The following is a 22,190-nucleotide window of genomic DNA, read 5'->3' as shown; positions in this document are numbered from 1 at the left end:
AGCAGTCGTCCATGGGGTCGGAGCCGTTGCTGCTACGAGTCCGCGGGGTGTAGAAGTCGGGGCTCCCCGTGTCGTTCTCCGAGCCCAGGAGCTTGCCCTGGGACTCCAAGCTGGAGCTCCGGTGCCTAAAGTGCAGGGCGAGGCTGTGCAGCCGCGTGGGGCTGAGGTCCACCGACCTGCGGGGAGAGGCCGGCAGGCGCGTGGGTCGGGGGCCCGGGGAGGGGTGCCTGGGGGGCGGGGGGGGGGCGCAGGCTCTGCGATCGCGGGACCCCGGCGGAACCCGCTGGCGAGCCGCATCTAGGAGAGCCGGGTAGGAGCAGGGTGGCCCCGGAGTCGCGCCAGGTGAAGACAAGGGGGGGAGGGACCGACCACAGATGCCTCCACTGGGTCCTTGATTCTGCATGGGGGCAGGACAGAGGGCGGTGCCCACCGAAACGTGGCCTCTGAGAAAATATGCTAACAGCCTGGCTTTTAACGGTACAAGAGAATTCTAGAGATGCAAGGAGAACCAAGAAAATCCCTACTCTAGTAATACACGAAATCAGATGAAATGCCCATTCTTTGCAGATCTAAGGAAAGCCCAACTTAGCGCCACAGGGTTCAACCAAATGCCATTAGGAAACCCACCCAAATAGATTTCCATTCCCCGCAGACTCTAAGATGGAAGGCTGGGCCGGGTACACCGACAATGGACCGATGCGAACGCTGACCACGCCCCTACGTGGCCTACGATCCACTCCGCTTCTGAGTCCACACTCTAAGCATCCTTCCCGTCACAGCGGTGGACAATGCTACGACACATGTGACATCCAGGGTGGCCCCACTGGCCAAGTACAGGAAGAGGGGAGTTCCCGTTCTGTCGCTCGGGGTAGAATGTGAACTCCCCACCCATGGCTCTCTAGGGCTTAGTCCTCACTGTCCTCTCTGGTCCCACTCTCCCTGTCATCTGCTCTGGCCATACTAGCCCCCGGGGCAACATGCTAAGTGCAGGCCTGCCCCGGGGCTTTGACCTTGCTGTTCCTGGAGGTATCCTCAGAACCTGCTACGCCATCCATTCAGATCTCTACTCCAACATCACCTTATTAGAGAGAACTTCCCTAACAGTTTTCCTTTCACTATGTGGCCCTGTCCTGTTCATTTTTCTTCTTAGTGCACACCACCATGTGACATTTTTCCTTCTTGCCGTTCTCCCTAATACGTCAGTCCACGGAGAGCTGGAGAGTGGCCTGTTTTGTTCCCTGCTCTCTCCCTGTGGAGGTGGCACCCGGTGCACACAGGTGCATCTGGGACTTGGAGGGGTCAGTCTGGCCTGGAAGGCTCCATCTTACCCTACAGAAATCCGTCCCTTGGGCCACCGCCCCTATGCAATCAGTTTCTGATCAAAGGAAATGATGGCTTTGGTTTTGCCTCTTTTCAGAAAACCAAGGTGATTCATGGCTTCACTTTTACCAGTTCCTTTTGCTCTTCGGTGAACTTAATGCCCTGAGGCATTAAAAAGTCCAGAGTAAACTGAGGCCTCAGCGGGAAGCTACACGAAGACCACAGAATAAAGATCACCGCCCCCCAATCAGGACAAGGTTGTTCGGGTTCCAGCACGCTCCCTGCTCATCTGGCTAGCCTTTCCTGCCTCCGTTTGAATTAGGAAAGCTTCCTCCGGCGGGGGCGGCGGGTGGGGGGTGTCTGGCTGGCTCAGGCGGTAGAGCATGCTGCTCACCATCTCAGGGTTGGGAGTTCGAGCCCACATTGGGCTTAAATAAAAAGAATTTTAAAAAAGGAAACTCCCTCCATGCCCATGGTTTCCAGAAGCCTGGGGATTCTCCAGGTGACTCTTGCTGCCCAGTGGACGGAGACACTGGGTTAGGGACGGGTCTCAGCTGACGTGGGCTCTCCATGCCAGCCCGGGGTTTTCATCCTGTTTCATGTGAATGAGCATCCACCGCCCTGGCTCAGGCCTGCACCAAGTTCACCGGCTCTTCGGCCGGTTTGGGGCCAGCAACGGCCGTGTTCACAAAGAGAGGTCTGGCGCACGGAGGGCGTGGCCCGAAGGCCGGGCACACTCACCTCGTGGAATGGACATAGTGGGGACTCCGGACCCGCAGGTCTGGGGTGGACGGCATGCTGGACTGGGAGTTCCAGTGAGGGAGGCCGCGGATGGGGCTGTTCTGCAGGGAGCCGCTGCCGCCGCCTGCTTCCGCACAGCTCCCGGTGCTGGGGAACCGCTTGTGAGTGCTGCAAACGGGGGACCGGGCTGGTCACGGCCACGCACAGCCGCCGTCCTCCCGGGCAGTGGACCCCCCCACCCCTCGATTCCTATTTGGGCTCTCAGTCTCCGCCCCAGGAGTGGGTGGGGGTCCGTGGCCCTGACCCACCCCACAGCGTGAAACCAGAACCCTCGTGGGGGTGCCCGGCTGGCTCAGTCAGGAGAGCATGCGACTCAGGAGCTCAGGGTTGTGAGTTCAAGCCCCCTGGTGGATGTAGAGATTACTTAATAAATAAAATCTTAAAAAAGCAAAACAAAACCCTCATCAGCCTTGTGCTTAACTCAGAGTGGACTGCTGTGTAAAGTCCCTGCCCTCAACCACCGTTTCTGTTTTCCAGCAGACAAATATTTACCTGTCTGGGCAGCCACTGGGAGCTTTAAAGGGTGTAATTAAAGGACATGAGAAACACAGAGACACAGACCAAAATGCCTTCCAAAAATCTCTCTGCAGTATCAGCCGAGAAAGGACCTGATAAGGCACACAAATAAGATTACAGCCATCTGGCCCCAGAATTCCGGTGGCCAATGCTGTCAGGTCCTGAACCGCTTTGGGATTCCTATGAGTAGACTCTCTCTTGCCTTTTCAGAACAGTGCTACCTATGGCTTCCTCGTTCCTTTCTGGGTCATTTCAAACACTGAGACCATCTGCTGAGACCCTGCGAGCCCCAAACCCCCATTCCCTCTTGCATGACCGAGCTGCACCTTGACAGGGTCGGCAACAGAGGGCGCTGTGAGCGCAGCACTGTTGTCAGGCCACCCCAGGAGGGAGGAATAAGCCGGTGGAGATTGTGCAATGTGTGGGTGCCATTCGGGGACAGCCCTTTGTTTTTTTCCCCCGTGACCTCATGTGATCTCCCTGACCCAGCTCACCTGGAATGGCCGTGGGAGGAACGTTTCTTGACCTTCTCGTAAGGCTCATCTAAAGAGGACTCGCTCCACATTTTGGGCTTTATGGGGGACTTGTCATAGTCATTGCCGTGATAGTGCATCTGCCGCAGTCCCTCCAGGGACTGGGGAGGAGGGGGCCTGTTGTGTGACGGTGGTCGAGGAGGGAGTCCCTTGTGAGGAGACTGTAAGGGGGACAGTGTGCTGGTGACCTGAGAGTCTTCTGCACAGAGATGGAGAGAGACGAACTGAGCAAGGGTCCCTCCCACCGACCCTGACAGATCCGCCCACCCCCACCCTCGCCCCGCCCCTGCAATCCAGACAGGCGTCTGTCCACTGGATGACCACACCCCTCCCCCGAGGCCCCCACAATCCAGAGAGGCATCCGTCCACCCGGCGAGCGCACCCCATGGCGTCCCCAGTTGCCAAGTCAAACCCGAACGAAGCAACCCTAAACCTCGAGCCGCCTTCAATGGGGAGAACAGTTTCACTTTGGATTAGTTACAGACGGTGTGAAGCCCGAATGCCATTAAATCCCAACAGCGAATGACTGCTTCACACCAAACAGCAAAACGTAGTCATTATTATGTTGTCAGGTTTTCATTCAATAGACCCTAAGCGGTTCACTGGCTCTGGGGGCGTTTCAGCTCCAGGAGGTTCTGCTGTGTTCGCTTCTGTCACCTCAGTGCCTGGAATGATGCTCAATAAATACTTGTTACAAAAAAATGAGAGAAAGTTATGAATGTTGTGCGTCATCTGCTGGTGGCCCTAGGCGTCTAGTGTCTCTGCTTTTCTTTCATTCCGGGCTGAGGAGTGGGGTGTGGTCTGAAAGCCACAAGAAGACCCTGGAGCTTCCCAAGCACCGAGGTGTCAGGAGGAAAATCCTGTCTGAGAGGGTGTCACCCATTGGGATTGAGAGTGGGTGAGAGAGAGGGACGGGGCAGGGACTGAGGAAGATATTCCGTGTGGAGAACGGCGGGGGGGGGGGGGAATAGCAGTGAGCGAGGGTGGAGACGGGGGAGGAAAAACCCAGTGCTCACTGTGAAGGCAGAGGGTGGGGTTTGAAGGGAAAAAACACATTGGCAAACCCCAAAACCTCCACCACCTTTCACTTGGCTCCCAATCCGTCTCCAATTCGTATCTTTATCATAGCCCCCAACCTTGAAACCCGGCCTCTATTATGCGCCTACCCCTCCAATCAGTAAAGCAGAGAGCTCCGGGATGGGCCAGTGGGAGTGGGGGTCCGAGTGGGGCAATGACACCCCTCAGGGGGTAACACTGATGGCAAACGATGCAGCCACAGGAGCTAATGCCAACATGTACCTCTTCCAACTCTTCCTTGACCAAGGAATGTCACTAAACTGTTCTTGTTGCCTCGCCTGGAGAGACCACAGTCCACAGAGGCCAACGCCAGGGCCAGATCGCTCGGATTCAAAGCCCCTCTCCCTGCTCACCGGCAGCCTGGCTTCCCCCCACCCGAGTAAGGATGCTGACGACAAAAATATTACGACCTGACGGCTAACAGCAGGGCCAAGACCACTGGCTAAGTAACCTGGCAGCGTTTCCCACATCAATAGCAATTACTTTTATCCCTGCAATGACCATCAGGACTCTGTGTTGGGCAGACCTTGTCAGGTCTTCTGTCTCAAACAGCCACTTAGCTCTGCCCACCTGAGGTTTTCCTAAAGGGCAAAAAAATTAACTGCCACTTAATAGATTTCCATATCGTCAATGTCCCGGGCTCCCATGTTTCGGTTTAAACCCACAGGAACATTCTCAGAGCTGGTCCCGCGCCTGGAATTCTTGCTACCCGAGTGTGGTGGTGGTGGTGTGGCCACGGGGGGTCAGTTCTGCTTTTCTAAGAATCTCCCAAGAAGATGTGCCGATAACCGCTGGGGTTTCAGAGGTCAGTGGCCAAGAGTAAGACAATTTCAAGGCCTGCCCAGGAATCTAAAGGGACCTCTTCTCTTTGGCTTCCACGATTTCTCAGGAAGGTGCGGAGGGTTTTTTTTTCTTCCTGCTGTTCCCAGGCTTTCCTAGTGGGCTTCGATCTTTGACATGTGATCCAACCCAAGACTGTGCCTTTCCTCTAGAAATTGTGAATACTCGAAAAGCAAGTGCCTATGGTGTTTAGTTAAAAATGTGGGGTGCCTGGGTGGCTCAGGTGGTTAAGCATCTGACTTTGGCTCAGTCGTGATCTCGCGGTTCTGTGAGTTCTAGTCCTGCAGCCGGCTTTTTATCAGCGTGAAGTCTGTTTCAGACGCTCTGTCTCTCTCTGCCCTTCCCCCGTTGGTGCATGTGTGCTCTCTCTCAAAAATAAACACTAAAAAAATTTTTTTTAATGGGATTTTGGCAACTATGAAACAGAACACCATTCATGGACCTTACCTCCTATCTCTGGGCCCTGGGAAATATGAAGTTCCAACAGACCCGAGCTGACGCGGCGCCCACCCCCACCAAACAACAGGGACTGGCAGCGCACCCGCTGCCACCTCAGCCTGGCTCTCGTCTTCCCCCCGGGCTGTGCCAGACTCCAGCCCGCTGCTCCCCGCTACTCCGTGGTCCGGGTTCTGAAGCCGGAAACAGAAAACCTACCGTCCTCTAGCACGAGGGCATCAGAGAGGGAGCTGTCTTCGCTGGCAATGTTTCCATCTGAGAAGACAAAAGGCAAGAGCCTATGAATGGAGCGCATCCCGTAGACAAAGCCCCGTTTGTAAAACTCAGACATCTGGGACCAGCTCACATCCTCCTCTTTCGAACCAGAAAGAGCACATGGAATACGACCAAAGTGCTGTCTGGCATGTCCTCTGACGGCCCCTGGGGCGGGTCGTTAGCTCACCCCTCAGTCCTGACACTGGGACGTGCCAGTCTTCGTGCATCTGCACTCTCGTTTCACGGGACCCTGCTGAGCAGCTCAAGTTCCCGGATAAGGGCGCCGGGGTGGCTCAGTCGGTTGAGCGTCCGGCTTCGGCTCAGGTCATGATCTCACAGTTGATGGGTTCAAGCCCCGCATCAGGCTCTGTGATGACAGCTCAGAGCCTGGAGCCTGCTTCGGATTCTGTCTCCCTCTCTCTCTGACCCTCCCCTGCTCGCACTGTCTCTCTGTGTCTCTCAAAAATAAAAAACATTAAAAAAAATTAAAAAAAAATAAAGATCCTGGATAAAGGCCGCCTGGCCTGGTTAAGTCACAGCATCGTCCCGGCCCATTCCCAGGACGTGTTCCAACCGAACCAAAGGCAGCGAAGGGCTATGTATTCGGTACATGTGAAACTGGGGTGAAAACCTGGCTTTGGCCTCATGGCCATAAACACCTTCTCCGTAAACTTCTCAACTCGTCAGTGGCGCACACAAGCTGCTAAATACAGCTTCCCTCCCTCCAAAGCTTATTGTTATAGATACTAGCGACCCATGAGAACGTGCCCAAGAGGGAGCCAGTAAAATAACCCTCCCTTCCTTAACTTCTGGGGAAACTGAGGCCACCTAGGAGGAGTGGATTGTCTGGAGTCACTCTGTTCAAAACTGCCAAAATCCCAGTCTCAAGTTCCAAGCTTAGTGTTTCAGCTCTTGAAATAAAACACCAGGGGTGCCTGGGGGGCTCAGCTGATTAAGCATCGGACTTCAGCTCAGGTCATGATCTCACGGTTCGTGGGTTCGAGCCCCATGTCAGGCTCTGTGCTGACAGCTTGGAGCCTGGAGCTGCTTCGGATTCTGTGTGTGTCTCTCTCTCTCTCTCTCTGCCCCTCTCCCACTCACGCAGTCTCTCTTGCTCTCAAAAATAAAAATGTTAAAAAAAACAGCAAAAAAGAAAGAAAGAAAACCCCCGACTAAGGAACTAAGAAGAGCTGTCATTATTCCTCTAATTAAAGGGTGGCAGAAACATTTCGAGGTAGCGGCACAATAAAGAAGGTATATTGTTGAGCCGTTAAAACCAGTGGCTGCAAACCTGGATGGGCCTGTTTGCGGCCGGGACAGACACTCGTGTGAGTGTGGATTCTGCCGTTTGCAGAATGGCCTGTGCCGGGCAGGCCGGGAAGCCAGGCTCTTCTGTGGCCGGCCAGTGACAGCTCTGTCCCTGGGGTGCCCCTCCCAACTTGGCTCTGGTGCCCGTGCTGGATGATTCTGCAGAGCTGGGACTCCCCAGGGGGGTCTCAACAAGGCATCAGGCAGAGAAAGGCTGGCTGGCTGCAGCTCTGTTAGAAAGCGGGCAATCAAGCAACAAAGTCTTGGCCAAGGGCACCGGGGCAGGGCGGGGCAAAGATGGGCACTCCAAATTTCCTAGTAGAAAGGATTTTTTTATGCCCTCTCATTTTTCTCAACTACCAAGTTACTCTATTTGTATTGCTTGGTGGACTGGGAGCACCGGGGGGCAGAGGACCTAGCGGAGCCTTGCTTCCGTAGTCTGCCCGCATGTTAAGGAGATACAAGTATACTTTATATCCGTTGTGCATATAAATGCTTCTGATTTATGCCTATGTGATTGTGGTAACATATATACGACCCGAAATGTACTGTTTTAACCATTTTTAGCTGTACTGGTCGGTGGCATCACCATCATCCATGTCTAGAACTTTTTCCTTTTTCTAAACAAAAACCTGCACCCACGAAACCCTAACTCCCCACTCCGCCTCCCCCTCCAGCCCCGGGTCACCTCCATCCCGCTTTGTCTTCCCGGACAAGTACTTTCAACACGCGTAAACCGTGAAGGAATACGTGACGGTAGGTCTCAAAGACTTCGCTGACACAGAAAAGGAGAATTAAGAACAGTTTGGGGGACTTGGCTGTGGGTGGATTCGGGCGTTATTTCCTTCTAGCGTTTGCCAAATATAACCACCCAAACTTCTAACGCCTCCGACCAGAGCGCAGGGCCCTAGACAAGGAGAGTGGGGCGGCCCAGTCCTCCCGGGGCTCAGCTCTGGGACAGAGGGCCCTCGGGGACAGCCCGTCTGTGGGGACAGAGGCTCGGCGGGGGTGCTGGCCTGCAGTGTAGCCCAGCCACCCTCTTTCCTTCCAGACATGGGCAGGGTGATCAGGGCCCCGTGGATGGCACCGTTAGCTGAGCCCAGCCCCCGATGCGGGCCAAGGAGAGGGTGCAGCTCACGGCCGAACAGGGCTCAGCAGACAAGGGTCCCGACGGCTCGGTGTGTGGGACCCTCTTCGTGTGCGGCCTTAAACGCACGGTGTTGTTTCTATCTGGTCCCGGCCTTATTAGCTTCACCTTATGGACAAAATAAATAAGGCCCAGGGTGTGAACCTGCTCCCGGGGCTGGTGCCGGGGCCCGGGGGCCCCCATGGGGAGCGGGCCTGGCGAGCACTGACCGGCGATGATGAGCGAGGCCCGCTGCGTGGGCTTCTTCCCGGACTTGACGCGGCTCTCGTTGATGGCGTTTTCCATCTCCTGCAGCTTCCTCAGCGCGTTCAGATACGAGGTTTTCCTTTGTTTCTTCAGTTTTTTGCTGACGTTGGGGTCACTGGCCAGGCGGCGGGCGGCCTCTGTAATCTGGGATTGGATGGCAAACTCCCGTTCCAGGCGTTCCAGCTCGGCCTCCTGGGGGAGGGAGAGACCGGCTGACCCTCGGTGGGACACGGGGACCCCACCTCCCCGCCCCCGGGCTAGCGGGCCCCACTCTCTGGGACGCACGCGTGCTAGGAAATCGGCTCGCCCAGCGCCTAGCCTCAACCGTGCCTGAGCCTGCAATGGCTCTTCTCCTAAAATCTCCAGCAGCCAGTGCCCCGGGCACCCCGACTTTGGAGACTCTTGGTCCCTGTTAAGGTTTAGGAGACATGTGTCAGTGGCTATGCTGGTGGCATCACTGAGAAGCAGATACCACCCCCCAAACCCCCCGCTGTAGGCTGGGGACCACCGTCTCCACGGCAGGGTTCACGGGCACCATGGCCTCGTGGAAAATCAGAGCCTCCGCGGTTGGTGCTTCTCAGCATCCCCGGCCAGGGGTGCAGTGTTCGCCAGCGGGAGCTCACGCGCGCACGACACCCCGTCCTCCCACTTGACCTCTGTCTCTCGTGTCTCAGCCCTTCGTGCTGGGATGCACCGTGCCCCCCGTGCTCTCTTCTGGAAGCCCTCCCCAGCTCCCACCGTCCCCACACCCGCCGGCCTCAGCAGCTCTGGGCTGTGGACAGGAGGGCACGGGAGCCTGGCTGCGGCTCCCGGGACAGTTTGGGGGCACCTCCCTCCGGCCTCCACCCCGTACTTAGGTCTGAAGGAGCAGATGGGTGAATGTGCCCTCAAGCAGAGTTTTGGTCCCAGGAGCAAGGAGGCCGTGGCTGCCAGACAACTGGGCAGTGTGCTTGCTGCGACCTCTCTGCAGCTCCATCAGGGGGCTTTCCAGCCCCGCCAGCGGGGCCCGGGGAGGCCGCACATGCATCTCGCTCTAGGCAATCCACAACCTTGCAAAGATCTGACAGGTACCGGCCTAACCCCGTGGGAACCCGTCACCACGTTGTCATGGACACAGCTTCCCGGCCTGCCTCGGGCAGCACGCGCTAGGCCAAGAGCCTCCACCAAACACAGGACTCTAATCTGGATCCACTTCCTTCTGAGCTCCTTCGGCCTGCGGGGAGCAGGGACCAGGAGGGAGGAGGTGAAGATGACACAGAACTGTGCCGGAGATGATACACTCCCTTCACTCCCTTCGGTTCCTTCCAGCGCTGGCTACACTCGCTTCCCCAGACGGAGAAGACCATGGAGACAGAGTCCGGCCCGGGCTCTTGAAACAAACCAGTCACCGAGGACAAAGGCTGTTCTGTGTTCTGTGCCGGTAACTCCCGCTAGCAGCTGCCCCCGGGCGGCCAGCAGAGCCCTGGCCCGACACCCGCCCCAGTGTGGGAGCCCAGGATGAACTCTCCTTCCGCAGAGAGGAGCACAAGGCCGCCTGCTGTGTGAACAGGAAAGCCAAGCGTGTTCCCCGGAGAAACAGAGGCAGGACGGAGCTGGGGGTGGGAGAGCTCTCCCTTCCTAGAATAACCCTGCATGTTCATGCCACCTCTGGGGCACTTCACTAATTCCAGACTGACGTGCGCAGGGACAGGTAAGGAGGACAGGGATGCACGTGGAGTTCTGGGGGAAGGACAGTCCTCTCTTCCCAGACAGTGTGAAGGAGCCAGCGGTGAGAAGGCCCTCAGGGCTGCGGGAAGAACCACGGGGCACTCGCTAAGGTGGGGTCTGCTCTCACACGTTTAGTTCCGGGTGTCGTCTGGAGGAAGGGAATGGCAGGTCCTCAGGCAATCCTGCTGACAGCCGGGTTTGACAAAAATCCGACCAGATGGTCTCCTAAATCCCACCCACCCTCACCCCTGTTCTGACCCCGATAAAATCCAGGCCCCGCCCACAGCCACTGCCTCTCTGCTCAAAGCAACTCTTGGGTGCTAAGCATGATCGAGCAGGTGTTAGGGAGCACGTTAAGGGTTTTCCACACACTAGGTCTGAGAACGTAGGGATTAGGAAGTGCATGTTCCAGAAGCGCAGCTTCTGTCCAGCAGTCCCCGGGCCCTGGCAGTGCCCGGCTCAGAGGGAGCCCCTGCTGCTGGCTGCAGGACCCTTGCATCCCCTCTGGATTCACCCTCACACTCCCCCACTGCGGCTGTGATGCAAGAACGTGAGCTGCTCCCATCACTTTTTAGAGACGGTACATTTAAACACGTGCACGGTACGCCCTTCTCCATGGGCTCTGCTGCCTGTTCTTTTAAGCCCTCTGCTCAACAGCATTTTCATCAGTGACTTCATTCAGAATTAATCTGGGAAGACGTTTCCTGGACATGACCTTGAGGCCTAAAGGTTTGCTGGGCCTTGAATCTCTCTTGGTCTGAGGTTGGAGAGCTCATTAACCCAAGGGAGACCCAAGGCCCCCCACCTCCCTGGGCCTGAACTCTCCAGCCCCAGCCCCCCGGCACCAACATTTAGTGCCCAAGAGAATAAAAGAGCAAAGCTCAGTGGGTCCTCCCAAAGCAGACGAGTGACATCAGGAGGGTCCAGCATGTTCAAAGTCTGGCAGCACTTTTAGCAGCAAGGTGAAGTTAAGGCGACCAAGGGCAGGCCCTGCTGTCTCCCACCCCGCCCCTGCCAAAAGCATGCCTGCACCCGTTTGCTTCTCTGGTGGTTTTCTTCCACATTAAGCTGGGCTAGGAGTAACTAAGAGTCAGGAGGTCATTAAAAAGACAGGTCCACGTGTGTGCTACTGGGATGTCCCCAAGCTTAACGCAGCCACTTGTGATAGGCCGATCCCATTACACACGCAACTTCCGCAGAAATCAAAACACTTACTGATGCAAGAGATCCGATCCCAGCAAGAGGAGCCCCACACCGACTAACCAGCAAGCGTAAAAGCACGATACCCCGGAGGGAACGGGAAATGGCATTTGGCCTCGAGTAGAATGAAGAAATGGTTACAGAAAACCCGGCAGCCCTAACACACAGGTCAAATACGCCTGACGTGACAGAACCCAGCAACGTAAAGAGGGACGCACCTCTCCTTTGGGCAGTATTTTCTGTTCATCCAGCTTGAAGGCCGTCCCGATTCTTCTGCGAACGATGGGCGGCTCCTCCCCTGGGTCCAAGGGGTATTCGACGGGCAGTTTGCCGGTCAGCTCCTGCGCACGCGCGAGCGCGCGGGAGAGAACGGCGATCAGAGGAAGGCACGCGCTCGGGTTCCAGGGTGCCCGTGTGCCACGCGTGCACTTCGGCGCACGGATTCCGTGCATAGATTCGAAACGGTCACCTTTACGACACACCTAAGAGTTCCTGAAATGCAACTTCACGTCCCCGTAAAAATGTGTGAGCACAGTCCTTCCTTTACAGAATAGATGTGCTCTGGAAACTTCTTCCCAAAATAAGTTTCTTTGGGGTAAAAAAAAAAAATCGCCACTGGCTTTCATCAGAAAACCAAATCTTCGTGAATTTCCCAAGTGTTCCCCGTGCCTAATGTGCCACATGCGGCCGCACAGGAGCACGGAGCTCAGCCAGCACGACAGCTCTGGGCTTTCTGGTTTCTGGGCTCTTCCTACTGCCTCAAATATTCCCTCGCAAATATCCAAGTTTAAAAGGTCTTTCAGGGCTGGGGCGCCTGGGTGACTCGGTTAAGTGTTCAACTTCAGCTCAGGGCAACATCTCATGGTTTGTGAGTTTGAACCCCTTGTCCGAGATTCTATGTCTCTCTCTCTCTGCCCCTCCCCCATGACGCTTGCTCTCTCTCAAAAATAAATAGACATAAAAAAAATTAGGTCTTTCAAATGAGTTTTCTTAGAAGTGGGATCTATATGGTAAATCCAAGAAGAGTGCATAGTACATACATTAGAAACTGAATATAAATAATAATTATTCCACGCAGGCTGAGCTTACACAACACAGCAGGCAGATGACGCCTGGGGGGCTCAGCCTGTGGGGAGCCTGCTTCTTGATTTCAGCTCACATCGTGATCTCACTGTGCATGGGATTGAACCCCATGCCCATTGCCCATGCGCAGGCAATGCAGAGCCTGCTTTGGATTCGGTCTCAAATTAAGTAAACTTTTTTATTAAATTACATGTATGCAGATAAGAGTTTCAGGGGTGCCTGGGTGGCTCAGTTGGTTGAGTATCCAACTCTTGATTTTGGCTCATGATCCCAGCGTCATGTGATCAAGACCAGTGTCGGGCTCTACATTGGGATTCTCTTTCTCTCTCTCTCCCCCTCTCTCTCCATCCCTCGGGCCCTCCCCTGCTCATACTCTAAATAAATAAATAAATAAACAAATAAATAAATAAATAAATAAATAACCGAAAAACCCAAACCAAAACAAAACCCAAACCAAAAAAAATCAATTAAGAGTTTTGGTAGAAACTGAAAATTTAATCCCTACTATTGACAAGGGCATTAAAAAAGATCTGGTGTGTGTTTTCAGCTCTAGAAATCTAATCGTGTGAATGTGAGGATGGTGAACGGAGTGGACAGATCCCCACAGTGACAGGGATCCTGGCAGACGCTGAGGTCTGTGGATGACTCAGAATTAGAACCGGGCTCCGCAGCAGCAGCTCCCTGTCCGGGAACAAAGATCAAATTTGAGGCAGCGGCTAGCCCACAGGTGGAGCCACGGTGTCACCTGCAGGGGTCACTTCCAGGGGCTAGAGGGGCGTGGGGAAGCCGCTGTGAGTCTCCACCGGCACGGGGTCACTTCCAGGCAAAGCCCAGCCCCCGCTTCCAGGCCTCAGTCAAGGTCTACACGGCACTGAGACTCTGGGGGCTGCTCTGACCCAAAAGAGCTTGGCTGTCCATCCGCACAAATGGCTTTTGTGCCGGGCGGCCCATTACACGTGTCCAGCGGGTGGGAAGGCCCCAAACACGGGACCCCAGGTGTTGATCTGCCTTTTTAAAATAATTTTTTTAAATGTTTCTTTTGAGAGAAAGAGAGACGGACAGACCTCAAGCAGGGAAAAGGCAGAGAGAGAGGGAGATACAGAATCTGAAGCAGGCCCCATGCTCTGAGAAGTCAGCACAGAGCCAGAAACGGGGTTTGAACCCATGAACCATGAGATCGTGACCTGAACCTAAGTCAGACACTCAATTGACTCGGCCACCCAGGCGCCTGGACCCACCTTCTAATAGGAATGACCTGGCCTTTCCCCACTGCTATGTGTGTGTGCACTGGGTGTGTGCGGGGGGGGGGGGGGGGGGGGGGGGTATGGGGGTATATGTGTATATACAATGGGTACTGTGTATGTGTATGCACTGGCATATGTGTGCACTAGGGCATGCACATGTGCACTAGTGTGAGTAGGGTGTGTGTGTGTGTACTGGTACATGTACATGCACTAGGTGCGTGAGTGCACTGGGGTGTTTGAGAGACTAGGGTGTGTGTGTGTGTGTGTGTGTGTGTGTGTGCATGCACGCATGTGTGCAAAAAGCAGGTATAAGTACAGCCAGCTCATCTTTTTCTTTCTTTGTCCAGGAAATGAACTCTTGGACTTTAACTCCTCAGTGTAAGCATTTCAGAACCGAACGGCCATGAAATGCTCTGCAATTTTCTTCCCTGCTTTCTAAAAAATGTAGTTCAAAGGTCTCCAAAGTAGTTTTGGGTTTATTCTGCAACATTTTTATCTGCTTTTCTGAAAGCCTGTCTATAAATAGCACAATACACCGGGGGTTTTATATTCTTAGGACTTGGGTTTGTTTTTACCTTGAAACTTAAAAAAAAAAAAAAAAGAGGGCAACGTTAACCTGGCCATTGATGGATAACCCCAAAGTGTCTGTGGTTTTGAAACAAACAGGACTCAAAAATGAGGCTCCCGGCTTCCCACTGTCCCCTTGGAGAGTCCAGCCCTTCCTTCTCCATATTTAATCTGATCTCTCATGTAACCAGAGCCGTGTGGCGCGGGCCGTCGTGGCCGGGCTCTGCCTGGTGCCTGTTCTGACGCTGCTGCCGTCCTGCCACACCGTGCGGCATCCGGGCCGCCTGGCTCCCCAGGGGACTAACAGGGCTCCTCGAGATGCAGCTGAGGATGCGTGGGGTGTGGGACACTGACAAAGAGCGGGACAGTCACTGAGAAAGTTCTCCCGCCCCTCTGCCCCTTCGCTGCAGGGGTGGGTGGGGTTGGCAGACTGAGCAAGCACAGAAGCAGTCTGTGTCCTGAGGGGTTCCTTCTTCCACCCACGTTGTTTTCTGGGGTCACCAGTCTATGGAGCAGGACCTTGGTTTCTCTTATGTTGTTTTTATTTTAAGAGAGACACGGAGACCTTTATAATAACGCATGGTGACCTTGCCCTGACATGCTCCTCCAATTTTCGGACGCTGATTCCCTGCGGGGTTTATGGACGTTTCCTTTACTAAAAACACGACAAGGCTTTACCAATTATTAAAGGCAGACACCCAAGCCCATACTTCTTCAGTGCTTTCAGCAGAGTCTCTATAAAAAAGTTGCTAATACGAAGAGCAGCACGGAGCAGATCCCCTGCTTTCCGAAGCTCTGCAGCGGATTTATGCTCATGTGGGTCTGCTTTGCACGGGCTCGGGTCTCAATCAACCCAGAGCCCAATTAAGCCAGGTCGAAATGTAATGCGATCTCTCACTACAGCCCCTTGTTCCATTCTTCCTGCAACCAGGCACTGGGGCTGTGGGGGAGGGGAGTTCACTCTTCATCTCAGCTCGGGAACCTCTTTTGCTTCCCATTCCGAATTGTTTGACCCACAGAGCTCTTTGTATAAGGTTAGGCAGAGCACAGTCGCTCTCCCGAGCGTGACTACCTGGCAACATCCACACGTAAGCAAATGGTCGTGTGTGTGTGTGTGTGTGTGTGTGTGTGTGTGTGTCCATATACCACACACAGTAATGGCTGTTGCATTAAAAAGTCAACTTTTCTGGAGCACCTGGGTGGCTCAGTCGGTTAAACATCCGACTTCGGCTCAGGTCATGATCTCGTGGTTTGTAGGTCCGAGCCCTGCATCAGGCTCTGTGCTGACCAGCTCGGAGCCTGGAGCCTGCTTCAGATTCTGTGTCTCCCTCTCTCTGCCCCCTGCCCCCAACTCATGCTCTCTCTCTCTCAAAAGTAAATGTTAAAAAAAATTTTTTTTTAACTATCAATTTTCAAAGATGCTAACAGTCACAGAATGAACAGGAGAAGCTAGAAGTGGATGTTCAAGCAAATGCAGGCTGTGGCGGGCCACAACCTCTAAATCCCAAGGAAACACGAGCCCGGTGTCTACACTGCGGGAGGAATCATTGCTTTGCATACAACTGAAATATCTCACCAGGCTAAGACTTCAAGAAAAAATGAAAGAAACACCAGATCCTGAGTTTTAACGGGGATTAGATATATCAAGTGAAACCTCGGTCTCCTTGTTGATCCCCACTGAGGGCTCTCAGTAGGGTTTCCCAAGATAAATGTGGAATACTATCAAGAGGAACAAGCCACCATGGCAAGAAACTCAGGCACAAAATTTTAGGAAGCCGGCGGCAAGCTGGTCTATCCGATGAAGCGGTATCACAGGAGGAGACACCTTGTAGACTGTGGTGCGCTGTGGACTTGTATGGGACTGCCATGATGGTCATTTGGTCTCCAGTGGGGTCCCCCTTAGGATTCGGGCAGAGCCACGTTAATTGCTGACCTGGCATTTCCTTAAAGGCCCACTTCTGTTCATAACAAGGCCCTGGAGGGGTCGCCAGGGTCCCACATTTGTGGCTCAGGAGGGGTCCTGCCTCCCTCTAATGCTGTCTGTGTGAACCCCTACCTTTTGGTTTTCTAACTACGTGAGGACAGAGAGGGACACACACGCACAAAACGTGAACTGCTTACGGCTTCTCGAAGGCAGAGTTTCTTCAGTTCCTCCAGCCGCTGGCGGAGCGTTTCTTCCAGAGCCTCCTGCCTGGACTTCAAGGCGGCCAGCATGTCTTTCTTGGCTGACTGAGAGCTATCGGATTCCTGAGAACCTGTCAATAAATGCAGGGTTACTAGAGCAGTAGAAGGGGGTGCCCATCTGGACCGCAGAGAACCTGGCTGAAGCCCACGGGGGGAGGTGGGTCTCGACCGGGAATCACGGGGGGTGGGGTGTTGGGGGGGGTGGTCTAACAGGTGCGGCCCCGTCCCAGGTGCGAGGAGCCAACTCTTGGCCCTCGGTGGAGTTTACAGCTGCCCAGAGGACTGGCAGGGAAATTCACATGCCTGAAAATGAAGTTTCCCTTTCTTGATGATCTTAAGGTATGCGGCATTCCCCTGTCATAAGTTCACCAGTGCGTTCTGAATAGGCTTTACACAATAATGGGGGGGGAGTTCAATTCAAGCCATTTTAATACATAGTTTTAATTTCCTTTCTTTCCCTTTTAAAAAGTTCAAAGATGCTGCAAGTTTGTCATAAAAATTTTCAAAATTGAGACATGTTTAAAAACAGTCCGTAAATAAGTCCCCCAGAGATAACCACTGTTACGCATTTTATTTTGACCTTTGATTCTCAGCCCATAGATTTTAAAAATAAAATTTGATTTTCATTATATATTTTTTAACTTAATACTGGATCACGAGCCAATTCCCTCCTGATGAAAGTTATGTGTATTTTACCACACAGGGTGGAAATAATCTGCATGATGATTCAAGCAGCAGACTGCTAGATATGAAATCTTGGTGGAAGGCAAACTGTGAACCAAGCTTGAAAGGAAAATAGGTTAGAACGCCAACTGGAGGAATTTAGGTTGGACCAAAAAAAAAAAAACCCCCCAAAAACCCAAACCACTTTGCAGACTGCAGTCTTTGGATCCTGAAGTGGGTTTCCAGCACTGAAGCTATTCCACACTTCTACCCTGATGGGTTCCGACAAGGCCCACTGATGCCCTGGGAGAGAAGCTCTTAATTACTTTGCTTCTTAGCCAATGGAGATGGACAGGTGTTACCAGGTGTGCGCTCAAGGGGCTTGGATGGTGATGTGCCATTTCCAAGAACAAATCCCAAATACCTAGGGATAAGTCTGGTGCAAAATGTGCAAGATCTCTACAGTGAAGTTCTACTCTTTTGAGAAACATTGAAGAGGTATACCATGGTCATGGGTTGGAGGCTTGACGTCAAGATGTCAGTGTCTCAGGAATTAAACAAGACAACTGTTGTAATCCCAGCAAACGTTCCAATGGGACTTTTGGGGGGAGAGTTGGGTAGAAGTGTATTTCTATATGGAACATTTGGGGATAATTCAGTGATCAGATGACAGATGTGAGAACAATGCAATGCAATTTCTAGACTTGACTGTTATGTTTCTTCCAATGGTAAAGAAAGCATCTCAGAATCCTACGTCTAAAAAGGTCTTTTACACCCTTGCATCCCAAAGCTCTGCTATACTCAAATTATCCTTCTAAACATATTATTCTTTCTTACTAAGTCAGTGAGCAAGAAACCCCATAGTCCCCCAATTACCATGAAGAGAACTTTCTATAACCCTAATACTCAAGAAGTCTTAATGGCTAAGTACATTTTGACTCCACCTTGGGCTTTTTACTTTTTCTCTCCAACCCCATCTTAGCTTGAAATAGAGACAATGTACCACCTTTATGCCTCCACAGTAGCTAATAAATAGGAACTTGAACACACACACACACACACACACACACACACACACACACATAAATGCCATCAGCCATAAACTTGGATGCTATAATTAAAGTGTAGTTCATCCTGGTGAAGAAAACTAGTACCCGTGAATACCGAGAAATGACAGAACCTGCCTTCCCAACTTTTATTAATTTTTGTAGCTCTTCCCCAGATTCCGTCACGCTCAGGTGCAGGACGCCAAATTCAATAGGAAACCCAAGCAAAAGCTTGAATCTTACTAAGGCTCCCATTTCCTCATGGTGGGACAACATTAAGCTGTGACAGTCAAACAACACACCAAGGACAATGCTGCGCGCTTCCCTGCTGACAGGCCTCGGGTTTTCTTACCGCCGCAAGTCAGTTACCCCGCGCTCACCAGTACTCAGTTACCTAGTGTGTGCACCCATCCAAGGAAGCAGAGCTCAGTTACTCTGCATCTTAATCTGGCTAGAGCGGTGACAATCACCAATCAAAACGGAAGCCACAGGAACACTTAACGAGCTTCTCTCTGTTCCATCATCCCAAGTGTGAGCTACGATGTGATATAATGTTGGGAAGAAGTCAGACTTCAGATTTCAAAAACAGGCCTGGGGAAACCTGAACCCAATTAGATTAAGGGATTTCTAGCTCCAGTGAGAAATTCATCATTCCCCCTGTCACCCCTAACCTCTCAATAGGAAACGATGACTTACTAAGTCTAAGGATTCACTGTGTTCAAGGCTGGCAGAAACCACAGGGAACATTCAACTCTGGGAGGCAAAGCCCAGCACGTTGGGATGATCAGGTCTCTACGTTCTGGTGCTGAATTACAGGGTTCGTGAGTGCCACTTAAATTATTATTATTTATAATAATTAGTCTGAATACCAAACCCACATAAGACCGAGTGGATGGCTCAAGAGGCCCTTATCTTTATCTGAAGCCATCAACACTGGCTGGCCGTTTCCTACCTTTTTTCTGGAAATCGCCTTCCGAGGAACATTCCAAGTAAAAGTTTTACAAAGTAACTCAGCTGGCCTGCCCTGGCCACGCCGATCTTTTTTGAGCGGCAGCTGGATGGTGAGCAGAGAGGAAAACAGATCTGGTTTTGATGAACTCTGAATCACTCATAGGTTTCGCGACCTTGGGCAAATGACCTGCCCTCCTTAATCTGTCGTAAAAACTAACTGAGATCATGCACACACAGCACTCATCACCGTGCTGGGAACAGGTGAGCCCTCCGGATGGAGGGCAGATAGAATCGGAGTGGGACACACAGAGCGACAAAGAAAGAAACCATTGAAACTACCTCCTCCTTGCTGCTCATGAAAAGACCTCACTCTGCAATTCTGCATACAAAGGCCGTATTTTCCAACTGTTTCCTGAGCCCCTGAGTCTGCAAGTTGTGTTTCTGGAGCGGCTGTGCATGAGGGTGGGAACAAGGTCAAGGAGCTTCAGGGGTGCAGGGGCCCCCTCCAGGCTCCTTGAGCCAGGGCAGCTCTGCATCCATCTGTTTTACGCATTTGAAAAGAGGTTCCCAGTGCATGTTTCTTTAAAGGAAACCGTTGGGGAAGGGTTTGGAGCCTGCCTACTGGCCGGTACCTGAAACCAGGCAAACATGGCGACCATAAGAAGAGGCGGCAGAGTGCCCAGTGGCAAGGGTGCCCTAGAAACAGTTCTACTGAGAAAAAGCTCAGGGGCATCAGGAGAAGGGGCCCCAGGTCCCTGAGATGCTGAGGGGGCATCTCACCCCCTCCACAGGTGCCCTCAGGCATTCCCTGACCATCATGGCGGACACATGCAAGAAGGCCAGCAAGAGAGCCTGGAACAGGGAGGTACCGGCTCACTCTTACTCTCCTCAAGTGACAAAGAATGACTCCAGGAAGAAATTCAATCAGGGAAGTGCCTCAGGAGGTCAACAGGAGTCTTGCAACCAGAAGGCTATGAATAAAAAATGATTCTAGACAAAGAAATCATTTCAAATTGGCACCTGGACTTGGTGAAAGGTACCCAAGTTCTCTGTTGCTATGGTTTAGCCACTTCTCGTTACCTGAACGCCTACGCACCTTTGCACATGCAGGACCACTCTGAGGGTGTTAGTTTGGCCTGAGAAGTTAAAAAGAAGTAAATCTGCTTTCAGCGGAGCAGTAATAGACAAGAAAGGACCCAGATTTTCATCACGTATCTATTAAATGGTGTAAGATCTTGGGGTCACTAACCTCTTGGAGCCATTTAGAAGATGACCAATTAACCAACCTTCAAGATGCCTCCAAACTTGGAGAATTGATTACTCAGCCAACAGCTTACTTAGGTCCCTCCCTCTCACCTCCTCCAGTCCTTTCTGCCATTGTTACAAAAAGCATCTTACACGCAGTGTCCACTTTCCTCCTCTTGGCCAGCCCTGCCTCCAGATAAGACAAGCACCCCAACTCTGCCCACTCCCAGTTACTAGAAAGGAACATCTAATAATCCACCAGCGCGGAAAGGGTTTACCTCTCCATCTTCTCAACAGACCAAAGCATAAGTCTGTTGGAAACTAAACAAGCAGTTATTCTGAGCCATCTCTGGGATTAATGATGCAGAGGATGGATGGAACCATCCAGGAAGAGCAGAATTTCAAAACTTCTAGGTCAACGAAACAGTAGCCAAGTGCTCCTCGGAAAGGGCTGTCCACACACATGATGAATCTGTGCGGGAACCAAAGAGAAAGTGGGGGTGAGGGGAGCGTTTCTGAAAGATACAAGTAATTCATTAATACTCTGTTGTCCACAGTTTCCAGCAACACCACGCTTCTGGAAGGGGGAGGTGAATATTCTTCAGGAAACGCACAGGCGCACAGCCTCCTGAGACAGGAGTCTACACAGTGGTTGAGTCAGCAGGTCTGGGCTTGTGTCCCAGCTCGGCGACGCACTAGCTGCAGGGACTTGGCAGCGTGATAGGGGCCTGCTCAGCCTCGATTCCTCCCCTGAACTACAGGAATGGAAAGAGGACCTTCTTCAAAGTTGAGGGGACTAAGGAGGGCATGCCTCAGAGACGCTACGTGAGCTCAGAACACAGAAGACGCTTTATGGCCATTAGTTGTTTTTGAACTAAACAGTGTCCCTGGTCTCTACAGGGAGTTGGCGTGCCAATTCCAGGGAGCCCCGAAATGTACAAGGCGAGAGGCGTGAAAGGCTGGTGGAAGGCATGTGCCACCGCCACCCTGTGCCATCAGGATGCTTGGCGGTAGGGGTGGGGTGGGGAGGGGATCAGGGAGGAAGCAGCCTTTCGCAGACCCCTGACAGAAGCGTCCCCTGTGCTGCAGTTCACATGATCCCCATGAAAACATTATCCCCGCGGGCGCAGAAGAGGTCACTGGGACCTCCGGAGGCAGGGCTGGCGTTCCAGCTGGGCGGCAGCATTGGTTCCATTTCACGCCCAGAATGGAAATGGTTCTGGAGCAGGAACTTTCTGTCTTGGTCGCTGCTGAGCTGCCATAGTGAAAAAAACCCCTGTGTGGTGTGCAATCCTATCGGCTTTTCAAGCCTGGACTGTTTCCACATCCAGCATGGGTTAAAACACAGGATGAAGGAAGTGGGTGGGGGAGAAGGGGCCCCGGGCTCCTCAGATGAGCCACTGAAGACCAAGTGTCTGAAAGCAGGGGGCAGGGAGGAGACAGGTAAGGCGATGGTACCTGAGGCCCGGCCCATGTGAGAAGCTGCCTGTGAGGAAGAGGCAGGAGATGAGCAATGGCCCCTGAAGGAGAGAGGGAACAGCACATGGGGGGCCCTCGCCCCGGGACCAGCCAGGTGATTCACCTGGAGAGCTGCCCATCAGCTGACATGCTCCCTGCGCCCCACTGCCAGGAAGCAGAGCATCAGATCAGTGCTGGGGTGGGGTGGGGGGGCTTCCTGGTTATCTCTGCAGGATGCTAGAAACACAATCTTTCGGTTTGGGCTAGTTATCATTTTTTAAATGTTTACATTTGAGAGAGAGAGAGAGAGAGAGAGAGAGAGAGAGAGAGAGAGAGAGAGGGA

At 52.9% G+C, this 22,190-nt stretch overlaps 1 protein-coding gene across 1 annotated transcript in view; it reads right to left on the bottom strand.

Moving 5' to 3' along the window:
- FRMD4A (FERM domain containing 4A) overlaps positions 1-22,190 on the bottom strand; it is a 619,483-nt gene that overhangs the window by 19,811 nt on the left and 577,482 nt on the right. The window contains exons 18-24 of the mRNA XM_029955588.1: positions 16,422-16,555; positions 11,625-11,747; positions 8,463-8,691; positions 5,742-5,798; positions 3,132-3,369; positions 2,062-2,229; positions 2-176 (exon numbers count right to left, since the gene is read on the bottom strand). Coding sequence (XP_029811448.1) covers positions 2-176; positions 2,062-2,229; positions 3,132-3,369; positions 5,742-5,798; positions 8,463-8,691; positions 11,625-11,747; positions 16,422-16,555 — 1,124 coding nt within the window. The remainder of the gene's footprint in view (position 1; positions 177-2,061; positions 2,230-3,131; positions 3,370-5,741; positions 5,799-8,462; positions 8,692-11,624; positions 11,748-16,421; positions 16,556-22,190) is intronic.

Source organism: Suricata suricatta, chromosome 10 (assembly GCF_006229205.1).
Source record: "Suricata suricatta isolate VVHF042 chromosome 10, meerkat_22Aug2017_6uvM2_HiC, whole genome shotgun sequence".
Taxonomy (NCBI): Eukaryota; Metazoa; Chordata; class Mammalia; order Carnivora; family Herpestidae; genus Suricata; species Suricata suricatta.
Note: the sequence above shows the minus strand (reverse complement) of the source record. Positions and strands in the feature narration are given on the sequence as shown.